This window comes from Puntigrus tetrazona, chromosome 24 (assembly GCF_018831695.1).
Source record: "Puntigrus tetrazona isolate hp1 chromosome 24, ASM1883169v1, whole genome shotgun sequence".
Lineage (NCBI taxonomy): Eukaryota > Metazoa > Chordata > Actinopteri > Cypriniformes > Cyprinidae > Puntigrus > Puntigrus tetrazona.
Window position 1 is genome coordinate 15759902 of NC_056722.1, and position 24683 is coordinate 15784584.

The 24683-nt window shown below is 35.2% G+C and overlaps 1 protein-coding gene across 1 annotated transcript; it reads left to right on the top strand.

Moving 5' to 3' along the window:
* The first annotated feature begins 2401 nt into the window (after positions 1-2401).
* vps41 (VPS41 subunit of HOPS complex) lies at positions 2402-24340 on the top strand. Its single transcript, XM_043226226.1, is given in 30 exon segments — positions 2402-2604; positions 3174-3212; positions 7197-7304; positions 10050-10127; positions 10227-10301; positions 12702-12764; positions 13225-13290; positions 16482-16601; positions 16690-16759; positions 16762-16835; positions 16938-17004; positions 17109-17206; positions 17823-17952; positions 18243-18358; positions 18439-18495; positions 18611-18672; positions 18775-18856; positions 19731-19823; positions 19921-20048; positions 20145-20289; positions 20466-20507; positions 20592-20642; positions 20735-20872; positions 21964-22018; positions 22201-22341; positions 22441-22577; positions 22714-22813; positions 22933-22977; positions 23709-23788; positions 24078-24340. Coding segments are annotated over 30 exon segments (2562 nt in total). The 5' UTR covers positions 2402-2583; the 3' UTR covers positions 24159-24340.
* Positions 24341-24683: the final 343 nt, after the last annotated feature.

The window sequence follows — 24683 nt, forward strand, 5'->3', positions numbered from 1 at the left end:
ACAATCTCACAGTCCGCGGAAGATGTGGCAGAATCAAAGCTGGAAGGAGACCTTTACCCATCAATCTTCTTGCAAGAAGAATCACTTCAAACATAACCACACAGTATTAGAGAGGTCTACTGTAAACTTTCACCGGAAAACAATGGAAAACTTGTCTGTTGCAAACTTCTACCGGGAAACAATAGGGAACATTTGACTTAATCCGATTCTCAAAAGAAATGTTTGCGCACGTGTTTGTGCCAAATAACATTAGTAGAAACCAAAGCCATCCAGGAGCCAGATCAAAATCAGGCATACAACAACAGAGATATTAATAAATAATGTGCTGTGATGGTATTGTGTCGAAAAGCAGGTTAAGGAGGCTGAAAGACTCAAGCCGTGGGTGAGGGGCTGAGATAGGTGTGTGTGTGTGTGTGTGTGTGTGTGTGTGTGTGTGTGTGTGTGTGTGTGTGTGTGGATCTGAGTGTGTCAGATGAGACACCAAAATGACCTCAGCACCAAATGGAACTTAAAGGTCACTTCCTAGGAGAACGGCTCTCACTCTCAACTTGAGGAAGAGACTTTCTTTACTCAGGAGAGATGAGTGCAGTAATATAGGAGGAGATTGGCCGCACATTGTGTTATTAGGACACATGCTGAAAATGTGTGGTGTACAGAGTAGCCTGGTTAAACCTCACAATGTCATTGTTTGAGTCAATCATGACACTAAATATATATAAATAAACTACTAAAATAGTATTTGAAAACTAAAATAGTAAGCCTAATATCTGAGAACAGAAATTGTACAGAATAAACTGAAATTTGAAAATAAAAATATATATATATAATTTAGAGTAACCCCAGGAAATAAATATTAAACTTGTATTTATTTATACATATTTAAATGTATTTTATTTTATTTTGGTTCACAGAAATATTTATATTTAATACCTACTTTTGCTCTATTTTATTTTTCAGTTTATTCTTTACAATTTCTGTTCTCAAATATTAGGCCTACTATGTATCCTATTTTAGTTTTCAAATTCTATTTTAGTAAATTAGTTTTATTTTTCAGTTTTATGAAATTTTTTCATTATACTGTACAGTGCTTTGATGCAACCTGTGTTGTTAAAAGCGCTATATAAATAAAAATGATTGATTGATTGATTGATTGAAATGTTTTGTTTTATTTAATTTTATTTTACTTCATTTTTTGAAAATTAATTATGCTTTTATATTATGATATAGGCTATATATAATGCTTTGATGCAACCTGTGTTGTTAAAAGCGCTATATAAATAAAAATGATTGATTGATTGATATATTATTTTCTTAAGACAATGTCCAACAATTAAGAATTTTTAAAGTGATATTATTCAATATTACTCAATTTGAACTGTTTTTAGAGAGAATGACCAAATATCAGCGAAACCATTGAAAAACATAAGATGTGTAAAAAGCATGTAGTAAAAAAAATGGATAGGACATTATCAGTGAATAATTCAAAAACAGCCCGCAGCATTATAAGGCTTGAGCCAATAAAGCAATAAGCAGAGGCGCAGTGGGTCATTTCTCATAAATTATTAGAACGTGAACCTACACATGTGGCAGAGATGCAATGACCCCAGCTGTTCAACTATTTAAAGAGCTTTTACCCACTGCAGAGGGCATTAGAGATGAATTGCCCAATGAAATTAGATCGTATTTAACTTATGCTTGCATGTTTGGGTTCAGGAGGGGGAAAAGATTTCACTGCTGCAAGCTATGCTAAATATTTGTTCCCCTTTTTTTTTTTGAGCTGATGTAAGTCCTTAATATCAGTGCAGCATCTGATCTAATTGTATATGACCAACATTTACTATGCAAATATTAAAATACTCTCCTATGGATATTTGATTTGCATAAGCTAATTTGTATAATGCTTGCCCAACAAATTTTAATAATTGCTGATTAAGCTCCAAACGAACGTAAATGGAGCTGATATTCTAGCTCATTACCTGTATATATTGTAAGAGCAAAGCTCCTCCCGCCAGACATATCAGCATAAACATATGAGACACATTGACAGCCTGTCTCAGATGATCCTGTCCTATGGCGTTCTATCTGTTACAAATCTAACAATGTCAAATTAAATCTCATCACACGTCCTCTTCTTGACTGACGTATTAGAACTAGCAAAAAGATTAAGGTAGGTTCTGTGGGTTCAGCTGATTTAAATAGCCTAGACAAAATACATTCAAATGTGTTGCTCACATTGCAGGTGTTGAATTACGATTTTATTTAATAAAATACGAGAGGCGGGCGAAAATGCGTTAGCTACAATAAATAAAGTAAACACGAAAAGGTCGAAGAAAAAAATGTGTGCAAGCGAATTCCAGCCCTTGCACTTAAACTACAACTCCCATGATGCTGTAGCGGGGTTTCCTGTTTTTGTCATGTGACCTAGTGCCTATAGTAATGAGTGTCTCATGACTAGCTGCGCCGGTTTATTGTGCAAAATAACAGATTTAGGTATACATAGATGTTATTAACGTTGTTGATAGACCTTAAATTAGTAGATTGCGACTAAATTCGCCTTATTATCCCACATCTGGAGCCTCTATCATGGCGGAAGTGGAGGAGCAGGTAGGTTTCTAAAAGAAGAAAACATTCTGTCAAATGACAAAAACCTGTTATTATACGTAGCCTATAATGTTTCTGTATGTTTAATTTTAAATGCGTGTTGGATATTCGAGGCTGCAGTTGCAAACTATATTTTAAAGGAACCATTTTAAAGACGTGTTATTGAAACAATCAGACTCACTCGATAGTTACACGCCTCCCAATATCACTAACGTACTTAACACACTTTCACTTTTTACACAAATGCTGTTATTATTGCTAAAATACTTGAGCTTCGTTTCCTGGTTTTAGCTGCATTTGGATCCTTGTCAACTGGCTGTGAGACATCTTAGACATCTTAGACCTTAATATAGCTTTTACAGCAGGGTTGACAGCAAGTTGACTGACAAAACCAAAAATACTTTACTATAAATGTATAATTTCTACATGATTACATTTTAGTATTGGGTGTAGAAAAGTTCTTTGCCATCGTATATATATATTTGAAAGCAGTTTAAGAAATAATGTGCTCTGTTCGTGATTTTTTTTTTATTAATCCATTGCTTTTTCTCTTCTTTTTTTTTACTTTCAAGGGAAGAAAATTAAGTGAAGAATCCACAGATGAGTCAGAGGTAAAAATTAAGAACTGTTCAATATACTGAATTTCATTACAGTAATTTTAGCAGAATTTGGAAATATTGCATTTGGTAGCCAAATATTTACTGTAAGTGATGTATATTTAAAAGAATGCTCAAGATTGCTTTTAAAGCACAACTCTTAAAAACTTTAGTGGAAAATGTTATGTTGTCATAATATTTCATTTTATTTTGTTATTGAGATGGGATATGGTTAAGGTAAGAGACATGTTTGGTTGTCTGGGTAGGTTTAAGGAAGGGTTAAAGTAAGGGATGGGTCAACAGCTATAGCTGTAACTATAATTGTCATTGCACACATTAATTGCAAATATAACTACATGCAGGTATTTAAAAAATAAATATATAGTTACAATGTTACTGCATTGCATCAATTATTAATTTAAATGTAAGTAGTTAAGGCCATCTAATGTAAAGGGGGATCTGAATCCAGTATCTTTTGCTCATAAGTTTACATACCCTTATAGAACATTCAAAATGTTCATTGTTTAAACAAAGTAAGATAAACCATAAAAATTGTATGTTACTTTTTACACAGTTTCACATAATGCATGTTTAATTGCATAGTCACAGGACCAAGTTATGCTTCGTGATAGTTGTTCCTTGTTTGTTAAACAACCGTGTATTTCTATAGAAAAATCCTTCGGATCAGGTCAGATGTGTAAAAATATGTTGTGTGACATAGAACAGTACCGCTGTCCATTTTTATGATTCCTCTTATTTTGCTGAAATTATTAACTTGCAGTGGTATGCAAGGGGTATGTAAACTTATGAGCAGAGCTGTATTACTTGGCTGTAACATATTCTATGTGCAGTGCAACTGTAAAAGGCCATATTACATTGTGTCCATTTCCTCAAGTGCTGTTTCAAGAAGAGACTTTTGAAAAAACGTATAGAGTTCGTCTTTAAGTGATACAGTGAATGAAATGTCAAGTAGACATTCTAGTCCTCAATTCAAAATGAAAACAGAAAGAAGGAAACAACAGCCTTGCCTCTCTCGTAAATGAAATCTCAGTCCGTGGAGCAATCTCTCTCATCTCCTGTCCACAAACTGTCTTCTGTAGGTACCCAAGCACCTTGGAGAGCATGATTGTATTTTCCTTTGGAGTCACTGTAAGCAGTTTTTTTTTTTTTTTTATAATTGTAGAGCTCTGACTTCTGGAAGCTTATTTCCACTATGGAATGAATGAATGAATGAATGAATAAATGTGTACTTTTTTTTTTTTTTTTTATTAATATTTTGTTTTTAATTATGTGACATTTTATCTCAAAATTCTTTTGTCTCACCATTCTGTGATTCGAGATGCAATCTCTCAGTTCTGAAAAAATACTTTCTAATTCTCAACTGTGAGATATAAAGCTGCGTTTACCTTTTTTAAATTTTATTCTTTTTATATATTCACTGTTCTAAGAACAAAAGTAGATATAAACTCGCAATTGCAGACAATGATTTTGAGAAAGAAACTTCCACAGCGTAATAAAAAAAAATTAAGAAGGGAGTTAATGACATTTTCTTACTTGATGCCGTTATCCAAAGTGAATTATGCAAATTATGACTTATCTCACATTTGTGACTTTTTCTTAGAATTCACATTTTGTAATTCTGACTTTTTTTCTCATGCATAAACTTAGAATATTAACTATTTAAATCCTATTCATATATAAATTGTGATTTTTATTTTTTATTTTTTCCCTAGATGTATAACTTGAAATTCATAAACTCATGATTGGGAGGAAAAAAAATGTGAGGGGGGAAAAAGGAGCTTGCTTTTGTCACAAAATTAAAAAAAAAAACCTTTATCTCATTGCAACCTTTATCATCACTAACTTTCTTTTAACATTTTTCTATCTCATCATTCTGATTTATTATCTTTCAGAACTGCACATTGTTATTTTATCATTTTATCAACCTTTTTTATTCATATATATATATATATATATTTATTATCTTGCAATTATGAAAAAAGTCAGAATTGTGACATTGAAATGGAGTCTCAAGAAAGTTTCAATTAACCTTATATATATATATATATATATATATATATATATATATATATATATATATATATATATATATATATATATATATATATATATATAAATCATGCTGAAAATAAGCTTCCATACTGTCTCTATCCCCTCCCTGTCTCTTCCTAACACTTCCTGATATGACCATGGATGTGCTGAAGGCTGTGTGGAAATGTGCTCTCAGATGGACCCCACCTTCCGAGTCCTCCGAGCTCATACTGTATAACATTTTTGTAGCTTGACAGCATTCATGACACCCCACGTAAAGCCCTTCTATCCTGATGAAAGAAGAATGCACATCTCATGGCTTAAAGAAAACATGCCACAACCTCTAAACATGATGTCACGCAGTGTGAGGAAATGAGAAAAGATGCTGGTGGGGTTTGACATTAATCTGTGCTTTTGAGGCCCAGTGCTTCACTATAGCATTCCGGCAAAGTTTGTAACTAGAAAGACAGAGACAGAATGAGGGATGAGCGAAAGAGGAGAGTGTGGACGGTCACACCACTCCAGAAAAGGGGCAATTAAAGACAGACTTCCCTTCATCCCCTGCTCCCCAGGGCACCAATTAGGAGCGGCAGGGAATGAGGCACAACACTCATCCACCACATCGGCATGGCGATGGCAAACACTAACAAGAGGAAGAAATTATGGGATATGAAACAGGAGAGATATTATCCACCCCTCCCCACCGTAGAAAGTTTGTCAGGTTTTTTTTTTTTTCCCCGCCTCTCTCCGTTTCTCCATCCCTGTCTGTAATGGCTTTGTAGACCATGACAAATGCTCAGGCATTAGAAATTTCACATCTGGACACAACAGGAAATGGACAATGGAGGTGTTGGTGACGAAAAGAAAAAAAAAAAAGTATAAAATGAAACACTAGGCAAACCGCCGGTCTGTCTGTGATCTTATCTCATTCTGCTAGCTACTTATTTGCATTGGAGTGACTGGAATTTTCCGGCCCAAACTTGTACTGCTCAAAAGTTTGATGTTGAGATTATTTTATGATTTTGAAAGCTTTTGGGACAGCTGGGTTTATTTGATCTAAAATATAGTTTCAAGTATACGATTATAATTTCATTATAATTTAAAATAACTGTTTTCTATTTAAATATATTTTGAAATGTTTTTCTGTGATGGCGAAGCTTAATTTTTAGCTGCCAATTCTTCCGAATCCTTCTGAAATCATTCCGGTATGCTGATTTTGTACTTTTAGGAGTAATTAAGAAACAATATTTTATTATAAATGTTAATGACCATTGTACTTTTTTGTAGAAACCGAGATACCTTTTTTTAATAGGGTTCTTCAATGAATAGAAAGTTCAAATGAACAGCATATCTTTGAAATAGACATCTTTTGTTGCATTAAAACGTCTTCGCTGTCACTTTGGATTAATTTAATGCATTCTTACTGAATAAATGGTTTAAGAAAAATTATTGCCCCTCGCACATTAAAATGCATTTGTAATGTATTAAATGAAAATAATTATTTTACTACACATGCGCTATTAAAGTTGAGCAGGTTTGAAATCAACAGCCCGATTTTGTCACATACTATAGCAGGAGTAAAAGGAAAGCTAATGATTAATGAAATGATGATAAATGTATCATTTAAATATGTAGTTATAAAAAACCTATTAAAATAGAGCACTTACTATTAAAACATATTTTAAGTAATTTTTTATAGAAAATAATTTAGATTAAAGAGGTTCTGCTGACCAAAAAGTTTGTTTGTTGTTTGTTGTTATATAAGTTTGTTACATCATGCTTAATTATTACAGGATATGACACATGATTACAAATTACACATGATAAAAGTAACAAAATAAAATTCTAAATTGTTTTTTATTAACTGATGCACTAATTGTGTGTGATAATTATTATATTTTGGTGCCTAATGAGCTAAAGAAGAGTGGTGTTTGTGTTTTTGTTCAGGAGGAGGACACAGAGGAGGAGCCTAAACTGAAGTACGAGAGGCTGACCAATGGCGTGACAGAGATCTTGCAGAAGGATGCAGCCAGCTGCGTGACAGTGCATGACAAGGTATTTAAAAGCTATTTAGCACTTTTATTCTTTTTTTTGTTTTGCTTAAGTACAGGACATGACATACAAATGCATATACAGCATATGTTTGTATCTTTTAATATTGTACAGATCCAAATTAGAGGACAAATACAATCAAAACTTTAACTTGCTTATTTGTAAAAATCTTTTTAAATTGTTAAATGCAGATATTTTTGAGAGCATTTTATTATTATTATTACTATTGTTACACTTTTGTATAGTACAGAATATAATATTTTCGGCCTGTTTCCTCCGCTCCGTGCGTTCCTTACAGAAGTGCTTACGCACAAATGCTCACAGGCCACCAGCCTTTTGCTGATTTCCTGTTTATTTCCTCTACTTTTAGATTTCTCTATCTTTTTTTTTTTGCCTGTCTTCTCTCCGTTTTTTCCCTGGCTTGATATTTTTGTTGGTGGAACATTCTACGTGGGCTGGTTAATCGTCATGGCAGCCGGTTCACTCATGCACGGACGCTGTGGAGGAATAGTCATACCTAGTTATGTCTCCTCACCTGATGTTTTATTAACCGCTATTGATTTTTATTCTTTTTCCCCCCTCTTTTCCTGCTTTTCCCTGGGGACTTCTCCCCCCCCCTTCCTCCTCTTCCATCTCTCCAAAAAAGGCAAGCTTGCAAGAAGAGGAGACGTTGAAAAGCTGAATTTCCAATGAGAGTCCCCCCTTTTTCCACTCTTTCACCTTCTCTCACTTTGTCTATCTCTATCTTTCCCTCTTTCCGTCTCTTCCCTTTAGTCTTTTATGCGTGCTCTCCGATGTGCATTCCACCACCTAGGCACACAAGAACACGCTCGCGCCAGCTACCCACCTACCTAATGTTGCCTCATATTTTAAGTGCCAGGAATCCGAATTTCATTTCAGCAATTCCATTTTGATAAATCCCTTTAAGAGCCACTGAGGCTGGTGAGGCCACCCCTTTTATTTATTTATTTTTGGCTGATTTTATTTGGGGAGATTGCGGGGGGTTCTGTTGGACATGCTCGACTGTGCCTGTAAATATAAGCATTTCATTATAGACTGCAGTGAAGCATGGGGCGGCTCGGTGTGCTGCGACAGGGAAAGGTCTGTGCCCGTGTAAGCAGGTGTGTGTGTGTGTGTGTGTGTGTGCTTAAATGCAGGGTAACCTCCGTTTCAGAGCTGGACTCGTTCTGTGTGTGTTTTAGTGTGTCTGGATACTTTTGTAAAGCTGGGCCCGGTTTGCAGATGACAGAGCAATAGCCCAAATATGCAGGGGTGTCAAACTAATTTTAGGTTGGTGGCCGGACTGGACTGAATGTCCTCTTATGTGGCCTGATTTCATTTTATCTGTTTAACCTTTCAGTTACGCAAAAGGTTCTTTGCGCTCTTCTGTAGCTAATAAAATATCAAATCAACTTTAGCACACGGAATTGAATCATTTCATTCACCAATTAGCAATTAATTGGAAATGTAAACCAATTCAAAAAATAAAACAATAGCATTAATGAGAAAAACCCATTGCTCTTGATTGGAAAACTTAATTGCTTAACAACAATAATGTAAATTAGTGAATAATAAAATTGTAATTTATTACAATATATGTAATGTTATAACAAATTATTGTAACGTTGTCTAGTAATTTAATATACTTTAATTATAATTTACATTTTTAATATTAATGTACTGTCAAAGTACTATAGTACTATAGTACACTCTCATTATATCATTATATTATCTCATTAATCAGCATGTTTCTGCAAAGACGAAAAATGGTTTGCAGTCTTTAAAAACAGTATAATTCTATAATTTGCTGTGACTCTAAAACAACTTTTAATTTCTACTGACATCACCTAGACCTCTTTATAAGCCCCTCCCCTCCAGCCACCTTTCAAACACTGTAAAAAAAAAGTTGTTTCAACTTGAAATAAATCGTCACCTCGCTGCCTAAAATTTTTTCAACTAAACATTTTCAGTTGTCACTTAAATTAACATTAACTAACTTAAAATTTGAAGTTGACTCAACTAGTAATTATTATCAACTAATAATTACTTTTGCATATAATTACAGTTATTTAAAATAGCTTGAAGATCTTGCTCCAGTTAACAAATTAATAGGAAATTATAAAGGTTACAGCCAATGTTTTCACAATGTCGCCTGCAAATAAATGGAAACGCGTGTGCGGTGGAGTAAGCAACCTTCAAAAAACATTTAAAAGTTTAGTGCGTGAGCTTTAATCGTATAGGATTTATTAAGTGAACTTAAGTTTAAATGATCTAATTAATTTAGTTTTTTAATTACATACATTTTGAATTGGTTGGTGGTGATACAGCAGTTCACGTGAGATAATAGCTTACGTTTTCGTACGTTAAACTCTGAAATGTAATTGCATTAATCTGACAGGCGGAGTGTTGGTGTGGAGGGCAGAGATGTGTGACCTGTGGCGCATATATTATGTTGAAGCGTTTTGATATGTCGGGGAAAAAAACGCTATTTCACACTGGGCCGCTCTGATAAATAGGCTTTCCTGTCCTCCAGCAATTTCACACTTTTTGCCCTCGAAGGGTCCAGCCGAAACCACACACACAAACACACACTCTCACATACACGCACAAACACTGAGGCCTCACAGCCATACCTGGTAAAACTCATTTTTAATACCTCCTTCACAGCTTTTAACTCCGCATAAGTGTAGGATGTCCCGTGGTTTTGACTTGTGTGTCTGACATGTTTGTGTCTCCTGTTGCTTTCAGTTCCTGGCTCTCGGGACACACTTTGGAAAGGTTTACCTTTTGGATATTCAAGGAAATGTTACACAAAAGTTTGAAATCGTAAGTCTGAAGTGTGATTGCTACAGATATGTTTATGTTTGAGCTATAACACAGTGATGTTGCTTTTTCTCCTTCATCTTCTTTCTTCTGTGCCCATAGAGTCCAGTGAAAATAAACCAGATCAGTTTGGATGAGAGCGGTGATCATGTTGGCATCTGCTCTGAAGATGGAAAGGTGACAATTCTTTATTTTACGGTCACACCTATTAGTTACTTATTAGCATGCATATTATTTGAATATTAGTTCTATTTATTAGTGCTAATTAAGCAAATATTAATGCATTGTTCTACATGTCCTTATTTTACATCCCTATACCTATAATAAACTGCTCTATTATGATTTCAACCAACAGTTGCAACCAAATTGTTCAAATATGAATGGTTAGTTCAAATTGCTCTGAAATTAGAATCATGGGGGAAAAGTACTTTGTTATAATGATTTAAAAAAATATAGGTAACATTTTAGGATAATAAACACTTATCCACTATTAGCTATGTCTTTTCCCTCAACGAATTCCTACATTTATTATCAGATAGTAGTTTCTAATTTGTAACAGTAAGGTGATTGTTCAGTTTAGGTATTAGGTAGGATTAGGGAAGTAGAATAAGGTCATTTAGAATAAGGCATTAATATGTACTTAATTACTACAAATAAATGGCTAATATTCTATTAAAATGCATGCTTATACACAACTCGTTAAGAAAAAATAATATGTTACCGAAATATATTTTATTTATTTGTATTTAGATTTCATTAATTGAATGAAATAAAAAAACAAATATAAAAAAGTTATAAAAATAATATAAACTAATGAAGTGAATTAAAATTATATAGGAAATAAATTAAAGAGACCATATAAAATAAAATTGTGAACAATTGACATTTTAAAAAGCAGATTTAGGTGTCTGTATCACAATGGTGGAGTGTTTTTATACAGTCCCAGCAAATAGTATACAACATTGTAGTAGTCTGCGTCCTCCACATCCCAGCACACATAACTGGTCTGCAAAATAGATATTTGCAACACAAGTCTTTGGGTGTGTTTATACCATTACTTGAGTTACAGGTTTATTTAGCGAATCGGGTGCAAAATCCACAGCATGCGCAAATAAACAACGCCATCAGCATTGCACAATTCATTCTTAGTGAATTTCCCCACGAGAGTCTAAGGAGTTGTTTACTTGAGTTTTCATATCTTTCTCTGTTTGCAAGATATGATGCAGTGCCTGTCTTCCCACTCAATACCGGCTCCGTCAACTCTGACACCTGCAGAAACAGCATGTGCGCATTTGGTCCATTTTAAAATGTGTTTAAAAAAAGAACTCCTCTCTTCCTGGCTCCTTCCTTGATTTCTATCGCTCTTCTCCATCTATCTGCTCATTGATCATGAGCTGTCTGTTATCAGTCCACGGAGGCTAATCATCAGCACCTTGTGTGGCTTTCTCAGGCTGATCTGTGGCATGATAGACCATGTCTATCCCTGTTACTATGGCAGAGGCGAGATCTTGTCGCACATACAGCCAATTAAAATCGATATGGTGGCCATTGTTCGCTCCTCTGCACTGTTAATCCCAACTTACCGAATGTGTTGCTACCGGTTTTTGGAAAAACGTGAGCTGTAATATGGTTTAAAGCATTATTTTTTTCATTATTAAGTTTTTCCAAAAAGTAGAAACTGCACTTCATACGTAACGTAAACGATAAAAAACAATTAATCAGTAGTTACCAAGATGAGGCATTTCATAATGTCTTCAGTAAGTAAATGGAATAAATGGAAGGTGGCCTTCAGCAGAGTTGTGATAGATTCATGTGTGCTTCGTAATTAATAAATATATTAAATATAATTAAAAATCTGCTCCTAGCCTAGTCTTAACTGTATCACTAGAAAATTATACATACATAAATTTTGAATTGTTTGGCTTTTATATTGATGATTAATAAGTAATAATGTCAAAACTATTGAATTATTAAATGTTAAACTATTTGATTAAAATGAATACGGAGGCCTTTGTTTACTCACTGTTAATCTTAAGTACACTTGCCAGCTGCTTTGCTATTGATGTTATACAATATATTACAGAGGAAGTGTTTTCTATTTGTTCAGGGGGTTTTTTTCACGAAAAAGTAGAAACCTGCACTTTAAAATAAACCATTTTCAAACTAGCTAAGCTTGTTGCCTGACCAGAGTCAGTATACCATAATGTAAAATGCAAGAGGATGCTTTACTTTTCAATGGAGTTGTACTTTTTTTGAGACCTCACAATCATTTTTCAGTTTCCTCTTGTTTTCTACAGACAGGTGTAGGTGAAATGTTGTGTTAGCGCTTGTTTGTAGCCATCGGGGACTGCAGCACCGCCAGTGATTAAGTCAGTAGCATAAAGGCGTGCGAGGGCAAAAAGAGTTGACCTTTCCACTAATTGGGAGTCTGGCAGATGGTTAACTAGCCCACTGGATGGTCTGATGCTTTGCCCAAGTCAACTGTAATCGCAGAGCGCATCTCTGGACCACAGTGATTTTACCTTAAAAAGACATCTCTGTGTCTCTTTCTCCATTTCTCTCTCTCATCTTTTCCAGGTGCAAGTGTTTGGCCTGTACACTAGGGAGGGCTTCCATGAAAACTTTGACTGTCCCATCAAGGTAACTTATTGCCGTTAATGCAAGTCGTCTGTCCCCCGGCAATGTTTTTGCTGCCTGATGGGAAATAGCCCTTTGATTTCGATTTCCCGTCACAGCAAACATTGATAATTCTGGAAAACAATGTAATTTCAGCCTGCTACTAGTCTTAATTGATTTCTCTAGGGCATTTCATATCATGCATGAGCCGGCCGTTTGTTGAGCATGAGTGATGTCACCTATGGCACACATTAAAGAGAGCCGGTGCTGTCATCTTCTTGTATCGATACTTTTGTGTATTGGACTGTGAGGATCAATCCTTTAACTTTTCCTGGGTTAAAAAGCACTTTATTGAACATGTTTCAGACTGGCTGTAGTCTAACCCCCTCTGAGGCACTTTATGGCTTTAGAAATACTGGAGTGGACATTGATATTAACTCAGATGTTGCCGAAAACTGAACTGAAATCTCTTGTTCAATTCCAGGTCGTGGCGCTACACCCTCAGTTCAGCAAATCCAACAATAAACAGTTTGTGACCGGAGGAAATAAGGTAAGTCCACTTTCACAGTCTCCTGGGACTTAAAACTCACATTGTGAGTGTTAAAGGCACAGTTTCAGAACTTGTCTATGTTATTTTGAGACCTCATTGTATTCGTTGTCCAATAGCTCCTCTCTATTTTTAACAAAAAAAAGGCATTTGTTTGGCAACTTCCATATTTTCACTCAGAAGATGCTAAAAGCTGATATCAGTTCTGCATTGGGTCCCAATCCCATGTTTAGTGCTCTAGAGCTTTGGTGCTAATGTGAGAGATTCAGGTTTAAATCCAGTTAGAATCATTTGCTCTCTTTTTCTTTCCAAACCTTTCCTCTCTCCTCTTTTACTGTTGTCATTTACTAGCACAAAAGGAAACAAAAGCTCAAAAGCACTCGTGCATGCCATTTCAGGTTTGAATCAGTATGCACATTACAATTCAAAAGTTTAGGGTAAGTTTCAGCAGGGATGCATTAAATTGACCAAAAGTGACAGTGAAGACATTTATAATGTTATAAAAGATTTGTTTTTCCAGTTAGTGCTGTTACTTTGAACTTTCTGTTTATAAAATGCCTGAAAAAGGCATCCTGGTTTATGTTAAATGTTCAGTTCAACGTTGATTCAACATTAATAATAATTCGAATTATCACTTGAACACCAAATCAGCGTCTTATAAAGCACCTCATCATGTGACAAGACTAAATATATACAAGTATAAATTGCATTTATTTAATGATGAGATTTTTCTTGAAAGCATAAAATCTTAACAACCCTATACTTTATGGTTGCAGGCTTCTTGCAAAAAAAGTGCAGAATCGTTTATTTAAAAAAAGCAAAAAACAAACAAATTCATCAACCGCTGAATTTTTAAAAGAAAGCATCTCTGTTAATGTGCTTCGAATGATTTAAGATAAAAACAAAAGCCACATTCATACCTAAGTTCTGAACATATATTTTGTGGTCTCCATCAGTTGATGCTCTTGAGGCTTTGACACTGAGGGTTAAGCTAAATTATTAGAATGGAATCATTTTTTGTCATGTTGAGTGCCGTGTATAGTGGTTACTCAAACTGAAGCTGTTTGGCATGAAACGCTCTTACCGTCTTGGCCTTAGACTGGGGTCAACATCAGGGAGAGAGAGAGAGTGGTCCATTTTCTCCAAAGTGTTGTTCACTAGAGAGATGTTGTCTCTTCTTGCGCAATAAATAACTGTCATTACATAGAGTGCCATAGTGTTTGCAACATGTAGAACACTCTTGGCTTATGGACTAAACAAATACGCTCATTTTTCAAAGGACACAATGCTACCAACTGAAGATGCCACCGTCTGATACATACTAGATTCCGTGCATCTGTAGAAATGAAAGCAGGCTTGTGTCTGTCGTAAAAGCACTTAGAAGTTGATCTGTTTGCGTGCGCTGATCAGACATTTTGTGGCTGGAAAAAGAATTTGAATAAATGCCACTGGTTCTTTGTAAAGTGGACTGTTAGAGGTTTGGTTGAGACGTACACATCTTGAACCACTCAAATAGAGTCTTCTCAATTTCTGTAAATCATAGATTTGTATCCTCCGTGCCACGATTGATTCTCATAAAATGGCTTCACACTGTTACCGCATTGTGCTTATCAGAAGCAATTAACGGCGTCCATTGTGCGCCACAGTGGCCAAGTCCTCTGCATTTTCCTCCCGCTTCTGCTTGTTTCCTTCTCTCTCCCTGGCTTAAGGTCCCCATAATGCAGCCCTGCCATGAAAATCAATACGGCTTCCACTGAAGACGCATCTTGTCAAAGGCAATTCAATTCCGTCTGCTCGGCTCTTGGAGTGTCATCTCCTATTGCTGCGCTGTGATCTGTTAACATAGCCAAAAGTGTAGAACTGAAGCGACATTGAACCGTCTTTCCTTTCAGTCACTTTCTCTGCAGTCAGGTCAGGTTGGCTGTGTGGTGATTGTGTGTGGCATTTTTGACACTTTCGATTCAAGGTTATCCACCAAGTGCGTCGCTGCTTTCTGCACGTGATTATTATCACACGAACCCATTCGAAAATGTTGTTTTTCACCAAATAGTATCAGATTTATCGGAGTAAAGCAAAACTTTAAATACCTTTTCATAGAAATGATGTTGTTTGAGTCTCTTCTCGATAGTTCATGAAATGTCAATACTGTATCGTCTTCTCTTTGTGTGCTTTTCAGTTGCGTTGTACTGCATGCCTTGCGTAAGTAACTTTGTAAACGTCCCATTATTTAAAGGTTGAACCAAATGCTGCCATTTTCTAAAATGGATTTTGATACTGCTTGTAAAATTATTTTTATTGAATTTCCACCTGAATGTGACCCGAACATAAGACACAATGAATCCAATCCAAAACTTACTACAATAATAATAATAATTGCAGCATATTTGACCGAATAAAGGCCACTGGGGCAAACTAGCATAAACCATTAAAAAGGCTTATTTATGTTACCATTCAAAGGTTTAGGGTCAGTAGGATCCTTTCTTTCTTTCTTTTTTCCTTTCAAGAAATTAACAGTTTGGTCTGCATAATTCATCAAAATTAACAGTAAAGACATATAATGGTACAAAAAAAACTTCTATTTCAAATAAACACTGTTACTCAAATAAGCATTGTATATTTAAGAAATATATTTATGTAGTTTATTCATTTAAATATAATAAATATTATATGAATTGTATGAATATAAATATATACATGCAAATAAATGCAAATTTATTTATTTATTTTTAAGACAGGTATATTATGTAAATAAAAACATTTATTTTAGGTGTGATTAATACTTTGACAGCACTAATTAAAACAGAAAACGGCTTAAAACATAATTTGTTATAAATGTTAATGTTAAATGTAAGTGTTAAATTGTTATAATGTTTTATTTATTTTTTAACCAAATAAATATAGCCAACATATAGCAAACATAAAAAAACTCACTGGCACCAAAAGGTATGTATTTATAACTTTTATTAGGTACCACCCCCAGCCACAGTAGTTTTCTTTTTTTCTTTCTCACGAGTAAAAGCAAACATTGAAAAAAATACAAATCCTTTCACATCATAATTAAAACGCACATGTAGTCACCGACTTTTGTCGCGCACCTATTCATGCTTTGTGTTCTACTGCCCTCTGGTGTTGTGTTGGTTAATCTCCGTCAGCGAGCGCTCACTAATATTCTTCTGATGAAATATGTCTTATAGCTATTGCTTTATGAGAGGAACTGGCTGAGCCGTTGGAAGACCTCTGTTCTGCACGAAGGAGAGGGAAACATCACCAATGTCAAATGGAGAGCCAATCTCATTGCCTGGGCAAACAATGTGGTACAATCAGATTTAGACACACTGAACATGTTTATTAAGATGCTTTACTAATCACGGTTTTAACTAAACTGTAGTTGATGTATTTTAGGGTGTGAAGATTTACGACATCAGCAGTAAACAACGCATCACCAACGTGTTGCGAGACAACACCAATCTTAGGCGGATATGTACCCTTGTAGTCTTTGCTGGAAAGACAACACCACGCTGATCATCGGATGGGGCTCTTCTGTTAAGGTGTGTGTTTGGTACAACTGCAGATCAAGTGTTTTAATAGCGAAAGACTCTCATTTATGTATTCTTATTTGAATAAAGTTGTTTGGGTTTTTTTTTCCTCAGATATGTGTCGTTAAAGAGCGCGACCCAACAGAAATGAGAGATCTACCCAGTCGCTACGTTGAGATCGGTACTAAACCAATTGCAGCCAGGCACATAATGAGAACATGTATCAAAACAAAGCATAATTCTTTTTTTTTTTTTTTTTTTTTTGGCTTTGCTGATTTCTTTCAGTGTCAGCATTTGAGACCGAGTTCTTCATTAGTGGACTGGCGCCTTTGGCAGATCAGCTGGTCACCCTGTACTATGTCAAGGAGAACTCTGAGCACATGGTAGTGTTACACACTCTCACCAGAGCTAAGATCAGGGGCCTCGTGACATGTCCAAGGGAGCGGCAAGATGAAAAATAATAAAATTAATTCATTTCCTCAAAATCTGCCAATGTATTTAAGAACGAGGCTTTGAATCAAACCTGGATATATATAACAGGAAAATATGGAAATAGATCCAATTTTAAAGAGTAATAGAATACAAAATGTGAATACAAAATAAATAAATATATAGAATAAATATATAGAATTATTGGCTAACACTTTACTTAAAGGCTTAATGCATACTGCATTATAAAAGTATGTTTAATGCATTAATTATGCCTTGTAATGCACCTTAAAATGCATCCTAAAATTGTAACAAAAGTTAACATATTATGCATTTTTAAATTCAGTTACTAGATACAATGTATTACAATGCACTATATGAATAACGTGTATTATGCATTATATTTCAGAAATTTCAAAAAGGTCTTTGGCAACAGAGAGCCTCTGAGGCAAAAATGTTGAGAAACGCAAAAACAGTATTTTATTAAACAGCATCTTATTTAAAAAAATGTTTTTGTATTGCTGTGAGTATAAAATGTACTTCTTAAAAATATAAATCTGTTTGTCAAAGGAGGAGGAGTTCAGAACACGGCCTCGTTTAGACATCATCCAGCCGTTGCCCGAGGGCTGCGAGGAGATCTCATCAGACGCTCTCACCGTACGAAACTTCCAGGAGAATCAGTGCCGGGACTACAGGCTCGGTATGATGAAGACAGAATGAACGGAAAGCTCAGGGTTGCCAGGTTTTCACAACAAGATCCGCCAAATTTGCTATTCAAATTGCCGTTATTGTGGGGACTTCAACCCCAAAACAATTCCCGGCAACCGTGGTAAAGCAGCCCAATTCCAAAAGTAGCCAAAGTAGCCTCAGCTTGGCAACACAGGAACATCTGGAATACCCTAATAAAAAAAGATGGATAAAAATCACCCGCAATTAAATTCACATTTTGATGATATGGTCATAGTTTTAAAATCTTTGTTGTCGTTCCAGAACACTCTGAGGGAGAGTCTCTATTCTACATCATCAGCCCTAAAGACATTGTAGTGGCTAAAGAAAGAGACCAGGATGACCACATCGACTGGCTTCTGGAGAAGAAAAAATATGAGGCACGTGTTCAGCAACCCAAGGGAGCATTTCATTTATAAATATTTGAACTGTGCTTAATGATTTCTGTTGTTGGTCACAGGAAGCACTGATGGCGGCGGAGATCAGTTTCAAAAACATTAAACGACATGATGTACAGGTGAAAACGAATGAATGATGTGATTTGATGATGTGCAGAAAGCTAGTCTTAGTTATTATAACGCTCTCAGATAATAACCTGGAATCACGGTTTCCTGTCTATGCTCTGTGAATAGAAAATTGGAATGGCGTACATCAATCATCTGGTGGAGAGAGGAGATTATGATGCAGCTGCCAGGTACAGGACGGCCCTCTGATTTATTGACCCGTTAACCGCTTAAACTACGAATGGATGCTTTAATATATGCCTCGTTTTTCTCTCTGCATTCCTTACTGACAGAAAGTGTCAAAAAGTGCTTGGAAAGAACATGGAACTCTGGGAGAATGAAGTGTACAGGTTCAAAACCATTGGACAGTTGAAAGTGAGCAGAATTTTTAATATGAATGATTATTATTTTTAAGAATAAGTGTTATCAGTAATACACACGCACATTAGTGCTGGCTAATCGCTTATTACAGCTATAGTTATATCATTTGTATGGAGATATGGATTATCTCTTGAGAGTGCAGTGTGAGCAGGACAAACAATGCAGCATATTAATAACTATGACTGGCACCGTCATACATGACAATTATAATAAGAACACTATTATAATAAAGCGCTATGCATTTATTGAGTGTTGTTGCATAAAGAACATAAAAAAAGGAATTCATTCAGAGCTGTGCAGAAACGTTCATGCATTTCGTGAATATAGTCATCGTATAAATGATGAATTAAATCCCATCGATTAAAAACCTGCTAAATATGATTCTACTATCAGTCGAATATTGGCAAGAATCGAAAATTCTGATTTAACTGAAAATCTTTAGTCTAGGACACCCTTGGTATTATATATATTTTTCTGAAACGTATACGTGCATATAAATTATATACATTTGTTGAGAAAATCAATGTTTTATTATTAATAAAATTGCATGATGTTATTAATGCGTGAATTAGCTAAAATGTTTAACGAATAATATATTAAAACAAATTTTATTATGCAATGTATTTTACGTTTTTGTCAAGAATTTTACTGTGAACTTTATTAGGATTATGCTGTTATAATAGTAATAATAAAATAAGGAGAATAATTATATCATAGATAATATATATGCTATTACTATTCATGATCACTTTTGAGTTTAATATATTTTTAGTATGCATCAAAAATATCAGTTTAACCTGAAATCTTTTCTTTTAGCATCGAACAAATGCTATTTGTTAACTACCCACTCCATTCTACTTCCTCCCAGGCCATCAGCCAGTACTTACCAAGAGGAGACCTTCGTCTTCGACCAGCAATTTATGAGATGATACTTCATGAGTTCCTCAAGACTGACTATGAGGTATACGTTTTCCATGAAATAGTTTTTTATCAGTTGCATGAACCAGACGGTCACCTATTTCAACAGTAACCGATTTCTTTTGTTGTTCTTCACGCAGGGTTTTGCCACACTGATTCGCGAGTGGCCAGGAGAGCTGTACAACAACATGGCCATAGTTCAGGCTGTGAACGAACACCTGAAGAAGGACCCCACCAACAGCATGCTTCTCACCACTCTGGCCGAGCTGTGAGTAAATGCTGCCAATTAAATCAATGAATGAAAAGCTAAATTCAAAATGAGTTCTGAAGAAGTTAGACCGATCTTATATGCGTGTGTACGCAGCTACACTTATGATCAGCGTTATGATCGTGCTCTGGAGATCTACCTGAAACTGAGACACAAAGATGTCTACCAACTCATTCACAAACACAACCTATTCTCTGCCATCAAGGACAAGATTGTCCTGCTCATGGATTTCGACAAAGAGGTAAACGGAATTTAATGCAAGAAACTTGTCAAGTGCATAAGTTCAGAAAGTTATGGATTGTTTTGCTGATGATATATATTATAGATGACTTTGGAACAATGTGATTTATTGTCAGAGAGATGAGTCTGAAGGATATGTCCGCCTCTTTGTTTCTCTCTTTGTTTCTTTTTTTTTAGAAAGCTGTTGACATGCTACTGGATAATGATGATAAAATATCGGTGAGTTCAACTCAGTGGCCTCATTTTTCTGATTAAACCCTATCTCTCTATACAGATAAATATCTGTGTGTTTCTCTCCCGCAGATGGACAAAGTGGTGGAGGAGTTAAAAGACAGACCTGAGCTGCTGCATGTGGTATGTTAAATATGACCGGTTTAAACCGTGCAGCTATGTCTCAGGGGTCCGGCTGTAGTTAACATTGGATGTGTTACTTTCTTTCTCCTCAGTATTTGCACAAGCTGTTTAAGAGGGACCACCATAAGGGGCAGAAGTACCATGAGAGACAAATCAGTTTGTACGCTGAGTATGACCGACCCAACCTGCTGCCCTTCCTCAGAGAGAGCATGCACTGCCCACTAGAAAAGGTGCGACTATTATACATGACCGTTCTAATGCTTGGGCTAGGAAATGAAGGAGCGTTTAATTGATCAAAAGTGACATAATGTTACATTCAATTTCTATTTAAAAAGAATGCTTTTTTTAACATTCTAATGTCATATAATCCTAAGAAAATGGGGTTTCCACCAAAAAATATGAATTAATTATATTTTAAAATAATAAAAAAAATGTAATAGTCAAAGTTGTTTTAATTTTTAACTGTATTTCACAGTATTAACGTTTTCACTGTATTTTGATCAAATAAATGCAGCCTAGGGAGCATAAGGAACCCATTTTAAAAATGTTCTGATCCCAAATTTAGTTTTTTATTTATATACAATAATATAGTTCAGTTGCAAAAACCTCTTAAGTGCCAGTTTTGAATTTTTCTTTTAATATGAAAATTAAATTGCAATGAAAACAACCTATTCATGTTATATGTGTATATATATATATATATATATATATATATATATATATATATATATATATATATATATATATATATACACACACACACACACACACACACACACACACACACACACACACACACACACACACACACTCGTGTGAAAAATTAGGACACCCTATTAAATACCATGGAGCTTTGAGCATTGTGCTAGTGAGGAAAGAAATCAGTAATAATCTTAGAGAAGCGGTTGTTGCTGCCATCAATCTCGAAAGAGTGACATGGCCATTTCCAAACAATTTGAAGTCCAACCTTCCACAGTGAGGAAGTTTATTTACAAGTGGAAGACATCCAAAACACACACCAATCCTCCCGGGAGTGGACATCCCAGCAAATTCACCCCAAAATCAGACCGTGTAATGAAATGGCAGACAACCCTAGAACCAACAGACTCCACAGGCCTCAGTTAACATGTTCATTGTTAAGATAGATAGATAGATAGATAGATAGATAGATAGATAGATAGATCACAGTAACATCATTTTTTTTATCATTGAATTAAATGATTGTATTTATTGAGAGCATTGTATTTCAGTTTATTGACATGAATTAGCACGAGCATTTGCATTCTTTACAGTTTTTGAACAGTTGCTTTATGTCTTTTAGGCTCTGGAAATCTGTCAGCAGAGGCACTTTGTAGAAGAGACAGTCTTCCTGCTCAGTGAGTTCTGAATCATTGATCTGTGTATTTCTGTCATCAAAATTGAATGCATGTTATAGTTCTTTACGCAGTAATTGATCCAGTGCAACAGAGGAGATGTCACTGTGTGTAAAATTTTTAACCGGCTATAGCCTCTGGTGCTTCTAATTTTCTTTCTTTTTTATTTTTTTCCCCCCCGTCAGGTCGTATGGGAAACTGCAGACGCGCCTTGCAAATGATCATGGAGGAGCTGGCGGACGTGGACAAGGCCATTGAGTTTGCTAAAGAGCAGGATGACAGAGAACTCTGGGACGATCTCATCTCTTACTCTATAGACAAACCACGTATGACGCCTGACTTTACAGCAGCTCTTTCTGCTTTTAAAAAAAAAAAAGTGTAACTTAATATTAATAATGCTTCTTTTTTCGTTTTCTTCACTGTAGCATTTATCACAGGCCTCTTGAATAACATTGGAACCCATGTGGACCCCATCCTGCTCATTCACCGCATTAAAGAAGGGATGGAGATTCCTAACCTTAGAGACTCGCTTGTTAAGATCCTGCAGGACTACAATCTACAGGTGCGGACGCTGACGGTTAAACCGCCATTCTGTTCAGACCAGAGTACTAATATAACTAGATGCTTGTACAGGTACATTTGATCTCGATCGTTTTGTGTTTGAAAGCGTACAGAACATTTTGATGTTTGTCCTGTAGATCTTACTGAGAGAGGGCTGCAAGAAGATCCTGGTGGCAGATTCCTTGTCTCTTCTACAGAGGATGCACAGGACACAGAAGAGAGGAGTGAGGGTGGATGGTAAACAGATGTTTCGTCTTCCTGTCATCCAAGACAAGATTACTCAATAAATATTAGGGCAAGTCGGCAGTCGTTTTGTTCACTTATGCTACAAAGATTCTTGTTTTTATTTCTAATAGAAGAAAACATCTGTGAATCCTGCCACACTCCTATTCTCCCATCAGGTACAGATCGATTACTTTTAACGCCAGTTTGTATACATTGATCACACACCCACGCATTAAAATATATATGAACCTGGATCACAAAAGTGAGTCTTTTTTAAATAAAGTGTTACCGAGATTTAATTATCATCTGAAATAAATAAGCTGCCCATTGATGGCAATATCTGGCTGGGATACAACCATCTGAAAATCTGGAATCTGAGGTGCAATCTTCACGGAAATGATCTTTACTTAACGTTGTAATGATTTTTGAAAAAAAAAAACATACAATGTGTTTTTGGCTATTTTGGCTACAAATATACCCCAGCGACTTAAGACTAAAAAAATTATAAACCTATTTCTTGAAAATGAGTATTAAATAATTTTTATGAAACCTCCAACACTAAATTGACCAGTGTTTCAGTTTCATTGTCCAATATATGTGTGTGTGTGTGTGTATATATATATATATATATATATATATATATATATATATATATATATAATATATCTTTAATGTTAATATTTTGCAAATAGCTTGACAATATATCTTTATATATATATATATATATATATATATATATATATATATATATATATATATATATATATATATGTGTGTGTGTGTGTGTGTGTGTGAGAATTTTTAAATAAAAAGTGTATGGTTTATACACAATAATCAGGAAAATAAGAGCTGTCACCCAATGACTATTTTAATTTTTTTTTTTTTCTCATTTAATTCACACTCTAAGACACGGCTCAGGCATTCGGTGTGGTGGTGTTTCACTGCAGACACATGTTTCACAAAGAGTGTCTGCCGTCCCCTGGAAATGTAAGTATTCTTTAATCTTTGTATATGTAACTGCTTTTTGTAGGTGAAGTACTTTTTGTAATCCACCTAAATTTGCAACAAGATGACATTTGCATTTTGCATTTCAAAGGTGACTTCAAAGGTAACATTTTTCTAGCATTCTAGTTGCTCAACCAACGTCGTTCATTAATGCTAGAGATGCAGAAATGACACGCTTCACATTTGAACCAGCCTGCTGCATTCAAACTTTGACCCTTTATCTTAAAAAAGGAGAAATGTTTAACATTTTGCATTCTATGTCCTTTGATAGGTCCCTGGAATACAGTATTGTAACATCTGCAGTGCAAAGCGGAGAGGACCAGGCAGTGGCATACTTGAGATGAAGAAATGATCGTTCCTACGAGGGGAATAACAGTTATACAATTACCACTCGCACCAGAACCGGTTACAAATGAAATCATCATAAAATAATCTTCCATTTGCTAGCAGTATTTATTAATTGCATTAATGCAATGTGATTGCAATATTTTAATTTCGTAAAAGCGCCAATAAAGCACTCATAATCTGTTGAAATCGTTTGCCGCAATTTTTCAAACAAAGCATTTAGTGCAACATCACTTTTTTTTTTTTTTTTTTTTACCTCAAATCTTATTTTTCATTAAAAGATTGATTACTCATTGTTATAGTTTTGGGAAGTTTTATATGAACAAACGACGCCATCTGGAAAATGTTTGAGTGTCATTCAGACGCATATCTGTTTTTGTAAGGCTAAACTTTACTGTACTACGTACTACAATCATACAGCAAAAATTTCAGCTAAAGGCATTTCCACAAAAGCACACAACCCTCAACTGCTCGATTAACAAACAGGAGCCTGAGGAGTTTTAAAGTAGAAACATTATTAACTAAATGTGTA